Raw genomic sequence first — 10,531 nt, 5'->3', positions numbered from 1 at the left:
CTGAGGGGAGCAGCGGGCGGGTCAGGAGAGGTCTGCCACGCCATGTGGATCTCCTCCGGGGCGGGTGGGGATCGAACTCATGCGGAAGTGGCTTTAGCTTTTTAGTGCAGTGCTTTAACCCGCTGCGCCACCAGGGAGGGCCCAAAAAGCCTGTTATTTTTAATGATTTATTTTGTTTATTTGTGCATATAAGAGCTGGGTGTCAGCTAGTAGTGTGGCGAGTGAGAGAATTTATTGGAGACAGAGTAGGGAATAGGACTGCAGATTTGACTGAAAATGCTGAGGAGCAGTGGGTGAGACAGGAGAGATGTGTGCTGTATCATGTGCGTCATCTCCCTGGATGACAGCTTCATAATACTTGACCCTTTGCGCCACCACTGAGGTACTAAAAGATTTAGTTATGCAGAAATTTACTGTAGTACCTCAAGTAACCTTTCAGACTTAAAGATGTTCTGTACAAATTTATTTTTGTATATGTAGCATTTATAGTACTTGGTTTTGAAAAACCACATCTTTATCGCCTTTAAGTTGAAATTTTAAAAACTCTTAGTGGACACAAAGATGCACTTTCACATGATTTTACTGTCTTAAAAGTTTGGAAATAAGGTAATGGGATATTTTTTTATCTATCCCTCTCTCTTCACAACTTGTCACTAAATGCCTTTGTAGCATTTTGTTTCTTAAACATACTTGATTGGTAACATTTTTGTATTCCCCTCTTGCCACAGTGTAGTTATTTCTTTATATTAGAAGCACATATTCCTTATATTAGAGTATACACCAAAACCAGAAAAAAACTTAAATAACTCTAATCCTGTATACCCATCGGCAACCCTATCTTATGAACACCCTAGTATGTATTCTCATTGAAAGAATATATGAAATATTTCTGAAACATTGTGATTTTTGTAGTTATATTAGTCTTTTTTGTGACTTTTATATTATTTAGCTTAAATTTCCTAACCATGATGGTTTTACATTTTTGTTTAATAGAAAGTGGAGCTGTTCCGAAAAGAAAAGATCCCTTAACGCACACCAGTAACTCATTGCCTCGTTCAAAAACAGTTATGAAAACTGGATCCACAGGTCTTTCAGGCCACCACAGAGCACCTAGCTGCAGTGGTTTATCAATGGTTTCCGGAGTAAGACAGGGACCTGGTCCTACACCTACCACTCATAAGGTACCTGGAGACAGTCACTCTAATTGCTGTGTTTTACAGATGAGAATTTTAGATGTGTTATACTTGATTAAGGTCTATTGCAATACTTTCTAATACCTTATAGAGTGTTGGGAAGTTTCTGTAGAGTTAAATGTAATTTTTCACTTTTAAAAATCTATAAAGGGAATGTTCTATTAAGTAGCAATTCTTATTTTAAACTCCTTATTGACCTAAGTGCTTTATCCAGTCTATTTTTTAACAAACTTTATAGTTCATTTTCAATTTATGATTCATTTAATTGTTTAAATCTTTGTAAATGGATATTTAAAATTAAACATACCTATAATTTTGTTAGAGTTCTAATAACAATAGTGAAAATTATATAATTTTGTTTTTCTAGAACCTTTGTATATTTTATAGGTATTAAATCTGGGTAAAATTCTCAGTAACCCATTTTCTGCCAAATGTAATTAATAGTCAATACAATTTTACCTTGAAGTAAATGCGTAAATTTTTTTTAAAGATTTATTTATTTATGTATACAGAACAGGGGTACAGGCCAGAAGTGCAGGGGTGGTAAGAGGATTCAGCAGAAACAGTGTGGGGAGCCGAACAGGCAGATAGATGAAGTATACTGCTGAGAGGAGCAGCAGCAAGATGAGAGGTCTGCTATGCCATGTGGGTCACTTCCTGAGCCTGGGATCAAACTCATGCTGAAGCAGCTATGGCTAGCTTCATAGTGCTGTGCGTTAACCGGCTGTGCCACTAGGGAAGGCTCCAAATGTGTAATTTCTTAAAAAATAACTATATCATTTTTCCTGTTTTTAAACCTCTGAGTACTGTAAGCCTTTGAGTAATTTATGCAAAGTATAAATGTGTTGACATTAAAATTTTGTGTTCTTTAAGAGTACTCCCAAAACAAATAGAACAAATAAACCTTCTACCCCTACAACTGCTGCTCGTAAAAAGAAGGACTTGAAGAATTTCAGGAATGTGGACAGCAATCTTGCTAATCTTATAATGAACGAAATTGTGGACAAGTAAGTTTTGTCATTTAAAGTATCTTATTTTACAATTTTTATTTTTTAATTTTACTTATAAAATATATCAGCAATGAAAAAGCACAAAATGAAGTAAAAATAAACTATTATAATATCTTTTTAAAATTAAAAGAAAATATATCAGCAGTGAAATAGACCTTCTCTAGTTACATACTTAATTTTTATTATTTCTTATTATAAACACCATTGCTTTGCTAACTATAGTGTCACAGTTAACATAAAAATGACTGCATATCATTGAGATTAGATTTCATATTATCATAACTGAAGCATATGGAATAAACTGAAATTTCGTTTCCTAGTGGGACAGCTGTTAAATTTGATGACATAGCTGGTCAAGAGTTGGCAAAACAAGCATTGCAGGAAATTGTTATTCTTCCTTCTCTCAGACCTGAGGTAAGAATTTCATATTATTTCATTTTAACATCATTCACTCATTCACTACTTAATAAACAGTAACATAAAGAAATGTTCAAGCTAACTTAAAAGCTACACAGTAAAAGAGACTACAAACACAAACAGACACTTTATTAAGTGGAGAGATTATTTTCACATCATGCAGCTGACAACTGACATCTACAAAGAGGACATGAAACTTGACCAGAAGAAAGCAGATAACTTGATACTTTGTTTCAAAACTGTGCTATCCAGCAATAATGTAACGCCTTTGTGTTTGCCCACATAAGTCAAAAAGCTGCACATGAAATGTTTACAGCCACTTTTTTTTTTAACTGCACATAATGTTTACAGCCACTTTGTTTGTTTGTTTGTTTTAAGGTTTATTTATACATAAAAACTGGGGTACAAGACCAGAAGTTCAGGGTGGTGATGAGAGGATTCACCAGAGACTGAGTGGGGAGCAGAACAGGCAGATGGGCGAAGTACACTGCTGAGGGGAACATGGATGGGTCATGAGAGGTCTGCCATGCCATGTGGTCATCTCTGGGCTGGGGAATGAACGCACACTGACACCGATGCTGCTAGCTTGAAGTGCTGTGTCCTACCTAACTGGTCGTGCCACCAGAGAGGGCTACCACTCTTTTTTTATTTGCCAAAAACTTGGAGACAGCTCAGATACTATTTAACAGGTAGATCAGTACACTATGGTGTACAAATACTATTTAGTACTAGAAAACATGAAAAGACACCGGAAGTAAATACATGTTGCTAAAACAAAGTAGCCAATTTGAAAATGCTAATACTGGATAATTCCAGCTGTCTCATGGAATGACAAAATTAAGAGAAGTTCATAGGGAAGAAGGGAGGGATGGATAAAAATGTACAGAGAACTTTTTAGGGCAGTGAAACTGTTCTATGTAATAATGACACAAATAGGGTACCGTAATGTAAATTGTGGACTTTAATTAATTATAATACAGCATTATTGGTTCATCATTTGTAACAAATCTATCACACTAGTACAAGCTAAAAACAGTTGAGAGGTGAAGGGTTATATGAGAAAGCTCTAAACTTTCTGTTCTTTCTGTATACCTAAAACCATTTCAAAGTATTTTTTTTATAATAGTTTATTTTTGCATCATTTTGTACATTTTATTTTTAAAAGACTTATTTGTGCATACAGAACTGGGGTACAGGCCAGAGGCTCAGGGGCGGTGAGAGGCTTCACCAGAGACAGTGGGGAACAGAACAGGCAGATCGACAAAGTACACTGCTGAGGGGAGCAGCAGGTGGGTCAGAAGAGGTCTGCCGCGCCATGTGGTCACCTCCGGGGCAGACAGGAATCGAACTTATGTGGAAGCGGCTTGAGATTCTCAGTGCTGTGCTTTAACCCGCTGCCCCACTAGGGAGGGCCTATTTTGTACATTTTTTTATCTCAGTTGTAATGCCCGTGTTGTTTCCCATCACCAAGTCACCCATGTGCCATCACTACAGTCCAGTGCACTTTCAAAGTATTTTTTAAAAGTTCAGTGTCACTTCTATAGGTTTAATGTACAAGAAATACACGTTCGCTATTAAAGTGTTACCAGTCCTGTGCTTCACCCTTGGCTCTTGCCTGGTGTTCTGAATATGGCTCTTCGGCCCAAGTGTAGTATCTGTTTTTATCAGTGCAACATCTAACAGGTCTTCTATCTGAGGATGGTGTATTAAATGGATTTTTGTAACAGGGAGATGGCAAAGGCATTTGCCCCACCCATCCCACTCACCACTCTGGCACTGCAGTACCTCTAGGAACAGTGCACACGCAAAAAAACTTAACAGTTCATCTGGTTTTCACCATCTCCCTTACTCATGCTTTGTGTGATACCAGATGCCTCCAATTCTTGAACCTTTCCAGACAATATTGGTATTTTTTTTTTTCTGTTTGTTTTTGTCAGCTGTTCCTTATGTCTAGATATTCCTTCACAAGTAGACACTTAAATTTTAGCCCCCTCAGCTAAGAACTTTATCACTTATTCATCTATAAAATATATTATGTCTTCAAAGTATATTGTTGTCTCCTGTTATTACTGTTGTTCAGAAGGTTTAGATTTTTTTTTTATTAGTTTAATATTACTTTGGTGAGATTTCAAAAGAAACATCTATGTTCAATATGTCTTATTGAAACCAATCATTGATCATTGAGGGCTGGGTTTTATTTAATTTAGTTTCTACTGTTTTCAGTAGTTTATGAAGTGTTCTCTTTAAAGCTCTCGGCAGCACTATTTGAGAGAGGATATTACTGAAAACAGTGTTTATTTGATAATACATTAAAAATTGTGGCTAGTATTGTCTCTAAAACCATACTTATGAACTAAAGTATGTATTTTTAAGTTGTTCACAGGGCTTCGAGCTCCTGCTAGAGGATTGTTACTCTTTGGTCCACCTGGAAATGGGAAAACAATGCTGGTAAGAATCCTTTAAATTTAAATGTTTTATTGAGAAAGCTAAGATTAAAAAAAAGTAATATAGACATAGTCCCTCAGTCTGTTACATATAATTTCCTTCTGCTATAATAAAATTAAATTTTTAATATGACAATGGAAAGAAGATGAAAATCCATGTATTTTATTCTAATAGTATGATTTGGGTTGGTTAAATTTAATTGTATAATTTTTATCATTTTCCTAAGTTAAATAATCTTTGACCTGAGACCTACTTACTTTACTATATTATCTTCCAATGTCTGTTCTGTTTGCTTTCTTAGTTTTATTGATAAAATCAGCATATGATAATCTTTTGCTTTGTTTTGTTTTTAAATATTCTTTCGCCAAAAATGCTTCTTTCCCCTTCAGGGCATTTATAGAAGGAAGAAGTAAACAGGGGAACAGTAACTTTTTTCCTTAGCTGTTCATCTTTTTCTAACTGGTTATTTTTCTATATCTGGAAAGTGAATAGAACCCTCGTTTTTTGTTTTTTTTTTAAGATTTACTTATTTATGTTTACAGAACTGGGGTACAGGCAAGAGGTGTGGTGGGTGAGAAGATTCACCAGAGACAGAGTGGGGAGCAGAACAGGCAGACTGACAAAGTACACTGCTGAGGGGAGCAACGGGCAGGTCAGGAGAGGTCTGCCGCGCGATGTGGGTCAGCTCCCTGGCCAGGGATGGAACTCGTGCGGCAGTGGCTTCAGAGAGCTTCATAATGCGGTGCTTTAACCTGTTCCACCACCAGGGAGGGCTCCTTTTTTTATTTTTTTAACCATCCCCTTATGGAAAAACGAGTTGAAAGAAGTGCATCTCTTCCTAAACCCATTTCTAATTGCTAAGAAGGAAGCACATTGACTGCCATTTATTGAGGATTGCTTCATACATTTTTAGAAAGTCTTTTCTTATACTTGAATTAATCAAATTGGTTATTTCTTAAGGCAAGATGTTGAATTAATTACAATATTTGCTTTGTGATTTTTAAAGGCTAAAGCAGTAGCTGCAGAATCAAATGCAACCTTCTTTAATATTAGTGCTGCAAGTTTAACTTCAAAATACGTGAGTATTCTTTTTAGTGTTGTCCGTTGGTAACTATGTTAAGTGTTAAACACTTGGCATATAAATGATATCATGAATATCATTCTTCACAGTAAAAAGTTCTATACATTTGTTAGGCTTTCAAAATTAGAATTTTGCTGTCAGTGCTATATTAGTTTGTTAGGATGGTGTGAAAAAATATCAGATTATCTGACTTACCCTACAAATTTATCATCTTATAATTTTGAACGCTAGAAAGCACAAGATCAAAGCAATGCCAGGGTTCTCAGTTTTGTGAAAGAATTAAAAGTAACTATAAATTGAGACTGCTTTTTTTCACTCCAGTTTGCATTCTATGTGAAAATTCTTAAATTATTATTAAAGTAGACTTATCCACATGCATTTAATATAATGAAAAGCCCTTTTTTTTTTCAAGATGGAGATAGTAGGGCTCCCCCCCAAATTTTATGTACTGAGCTAGCCTTCAGAAATTATCGCTAAAATCTTACACATTATGTACAAGTGTTGATGTCATAAGAGATGATATCTTGGATTCCTTCCAATTCAGAATATTTGATAAGATGATTTTAAATCTGGAGCTGTTCCTTTGTTTGAAAATTTTCCTTAAAAAAAATAGATGCCACCTTTAGAGTATTTTCACATTAGATTACCACAGACCACATGGTCCTTTTATTACTTGTTTGGTTCGTAGAATAGTTTTTTTTTTTTTTTTTTGTTCATATAGAACTGGGGTACAGGCCAGAGGCTCAGGGGTGGCGAGAGGCTTCACCAGAGACAGAGTAGGGAGCAGAACAGGCAGATCTACGAAGTACACTGCTGAGGGGAGCAGCGGGGCGGGTCAGGAGAGGTCTGCCATGTCATGTGGTCACTTCCGGGGCAGGCGGGAATTGAACTCATGCGGATGTGGCTTTAGCTTCTTAGTGCTGTGCTTTAACCTGCTTCGCCACCAGGGAGGGCCCGTAGAATAGTTTTAATATAATGTCTCAGCTCCTGGGAATATCTCAAAAGGTGATCATAGATATCTGAGGCTACTTAGAAATATATTTATTGACAGTGATAATTATGAAAAATGAGTTTTCAAGGTGTTCTGAATAGAATAAATTTTCTTCAGAACAATACTTTTCAGTTTATTTGCTTCTAAAAATGTTCCCTGCAACCTAAGACTTACAGAATATGTTTAGTGTAGTATACATTTTTTCCCCTAGCCTACTAATTACACCCCTGATTAATAACAGTCCCTAAGTTTTAGGAAAACAGGGTGAAGCAAAACAGATGTATTTAATCTTTTTCAAGTACTTAAGAAACTGTGTTAAATAATAATCTATATTCTGAATTTATAAAGGACAATTTTTGGCATACCTCCTCCATCCTCAAACCATATCTTTGTTGCCGAGAAAGGAAATTAAATTTCTAGATTCTAGACTTTTAATTGTTAAATTAAGAAAGCTAAAATAATGTTGCATGAGCTGTATATAATGCCTTATTTTAGGTGGGAGAAGGAGAGAAACTGGTGAGAGCTCTTTTTGCTGTGGCTCGAGAACTTCAACCTTCTATAATTTTTATAGGTAAGACTATGTTTTCCAGCTAAGTTAGTTGAACATTTGTGAAATACCTCTCATAATATGAGAGCTTTGATAGGAAAAGTAATCCAAAATTTAAAAGTTTTAAAGAAGCCCAGATTTAAAGACTAGTGAATTGAGTGGGGCCAACTATATTAGTAACTTGTGTTGTAAACTAGGTTAACCTCAAATGATTCATATAGTTTGTCTTTTAATTAAAGACATATCCTTATATTTCTTCTAGATGAAGTTGATAGCCTTTTGTGTGAAAGAAGAGAAGGCGAACATGATGCTAGTAGACGTCTAAAAACTGAATTTCTAATAGAATTTGATGGTGTAAGTGTGTCAATATGATATTTTTAACATGATAATATTTAAATACATACATTCTACCAAGTGATCCAATTAAAAATACATATATCATTATTGTATTTTTCTTTGTTAATACTTTAAAAGTATTCAACAAAATGTTTTGGCCTACAGGTACAGTCGGCTGGAGATGACAGAGTGCTTGTAATGGGTGCTACTAATAGGCCACAAGAGCTTGATGATGCTGTTCTCAGGTAAGGGTGATTTATATGGAAACATATTACAGATATATTTATTCATGTGTTCATCTCCCATATGTCTGTCTTTCATCTCTCTCAGTTTTTATGACTTATTATTTTCCTCACTATATCTTCTGGTGTTATATCACCAACTAGATAAAGATTTTGAGAATAGGATTGGTATATCAAAGAACTACTCTAAGATTTATTTATTTATGCATACAAGAACCGAGGTACAGGCCAGAGATGTTTGGGTAGGATTCACCATAGACAGAGTGGGGAGCAAAGCAGGCAGATCTACTGAAATACACTGCTGAGGGGAGCAGCAGGCTAGACAGGAGAGGTCTGCTGCACCATGTGGGTTAGCTTCTTGGCAAGGGATTGAACTTAGTCATGCAGTGGCTACGGGATAGCTTCATAGTGTGCATTTAACCTGTCACACCACCAAGGAGGGCCCCTAGTTTTCATTTAAAGCTTTAGGCAGGGCCCTCCCTGGTGGTGCAGCAGGTTAAAGCACAGCACTATGAAGCTATCTCAGCCACTGCAGCAGGAGCTCAATTCCCGGCCAGGAAGGTGCCCCACATGGTGTGGCAGACCTCACCTGTCTCACCCGCTGCTCCTGTCAGCAGTGTATTTCAGTAGATCTACCTGTTCTGCTCCCCATTCTGTCTCTGGTGAAGCCTCTTACCACACTTGCACCTCTGGCTTGTATCCCAGTTCTGTATGCACAAATAAATAAAGCTTTAAATAAATAAAGCTTTAGGGGAATTGCTTATTTCTTCTGGGTTGGATGAGGTTACTTAAACTTCATAAGAAGCTTATTAAAGCAGAATTCATGGCAAATATTTTTTCTGTTTTTGTGTATTTGAACAAATTGTTCTTTTCATAATTGGTAGGCTGGTTTGACTCAGAATAAAATTCTCGGTCTTCCCTCTTTTTGAGGAATTAATGGCATTGCCTTCCTGTTTCTAGCATTGAATATTGTAACGTAAGAGTCTTAAAGCCAGCCTGCTATTATCACATTTATGGTTTAGCTTGATTGTTTTCCTCTTTACTGGATGTAGTTCTCAACCATTGCAGTCTAATCACTCAAAAAATATGTTGATTTATCTGTATTTTTCTTGGATTTACTGTTTGTTTAAATCAATAATTTGGAACATCCTTTATTTATTTTTTTGGTTTTCCTTTCAAATTCAGTGTATACCCCTTTCCTTCCATATCTGTGACTACCTTTATAATCCTTTTCAGCCTTCTGTTTTGTCTTTTTTACTAAGTTTTTTTCCTTATTTCTTATATACTGTTTCTAATTTGCTTCTAGCTAGAACTTGTTTCTGCTCTCTTATATGGACTATTCTCATATATGTGAGGTACTATCTCATTGAGATTTTTGCATTTCCTTCACTCTAAGTGATGGTTTGATCATTTGTTCTCTCTCTTATTGAGTTGTTTGAACTTTGAATATCTTGGATATCTGCCCCGATCATATGTATGGCATACAAATATTTTCTTCCTTTCAGTAGGTTGGTGGTTTCCCTGTGATGGCCTCTTTCATTGTGCAGTAGCTTTTAGTTTGATATAGTCTCAATTGTTTATATTCTCTTTTGTTTTTCTTGCTGTTAGAGAAGAATTCACAAAGACATCAGTGAAACTTAGGTCTTAGAGTTCACCTGTTTTCTTCAACATATTGTATGATTTCAGTTCTTAACTTTTAAATGTTTTATCCTTTTTGAGTTAATTTTTTGTGTATGGTATGAGATACTTGCCTAATTTCATTCTTTTTCATGTTTTGTTTAGGCAGCCCTTGTTTGTACATTTTAGTTTTATAAATGTAACTGTGTCTGTTGATGAAGTTTACATTTCCATTTCTGTAGTCCATGTTGCTTTTAGTTGTTTTGTTTCAAGAAGATACTAGATATCGCTATTTCACCGCTTATATCTTAAGTTCTTAATCAAGATTTTTAATGTTAAAGATTCGTTGCTATTAAAAACATTTACATATACACGTGGTTAATTTACTTCTGATAATATTGAGATAAGATTTGTAAATATGTTAATATTAATTAGAGATTTTGCAATTGACTGTTGATGAATACTATGACACATTTAAATGCCTTGATCATTGTACTTAAAAATTTTCTTATTACTTGCTCTATAAATTGATTTATCTTTAAATTCAAAACTGAAGTTACATGAAATCTTTCCTTAGGCGTTTCATCAAACGAGTGTATGTGTCTTTGCCAAATGAAGAGGTATGTATCTATGTGTGAATTTTTTTTTTTTT

At 35.4% G+C, this 10,531-nt stretch overlaps 1 protein-coding gene across 3 annotated transcripts in view; it reads left to right on the top strand.

Annotated features, from left to right (window-relative positions):
• SPAST (spastin) overlaps window positions 1-10,531 on the top strand; it is a 44,341-nt gene that overhangs the window by 26,467 nt on the left and 7,343 nt on the right. For all 3 annotated transcript variants that reach the window (XM_012727634.1, XM_004686314.2, XM_004686313.2), the window contains 9 exons: window positions 994-1,181; window positions 2,067-2,200; window positions 2,524-2,617; window positions 4,994-5,068; window positions 6,072-6,143; window positions 7,633-7,708; window positions 7,947-8,038; window positions 8,186-8,265; window positions 10,457-10,499. In XM_012727634.1, the coding sequence (XP_012583088.1) occupies window positions 994-1,181; window positions 2,067-2,200; window positions 2,524-2,617; window positions 4,994-5,068; window positions 6,072-6,143; window positions 7,633-7,708; window positions 7,947-8,038; window positions 8,186-8,265; window positions 10,457-10,499 (854 nt within the window). The remainder of the gene's footprint in view (window positions 1-993; window positions 1,182-2,066; window positions 2,201-2,523; window positions 2,618-4,993; window positions 5,069-6,071; window positions 6,144-7,632; window positions 7,709-7,946; window positions 8,039-8,185; window positions 8,266-10,456; window positions 10,500-10,531) is intronic.

The sequence above is a fragment of the Condylura cristata genome, unplaced genomic scaffold, assembly GCF_000260355.1.
Source record: "Condylura cristata isolate star-nosed mole 26May11 unplaced genomic scaffold, ConCri1.0 scaffold00020, whole genome shotgun sequence".
NCBI classification, from domain to species: Eukaryota; Metazoa; Chordata; class Mammalia; order Eulipotyphla; family Talpidae; genus Condylura; species Condylura cristata.
This window is presented reverse-complemented; position numbering and strand designations above follow the sequence as displayed.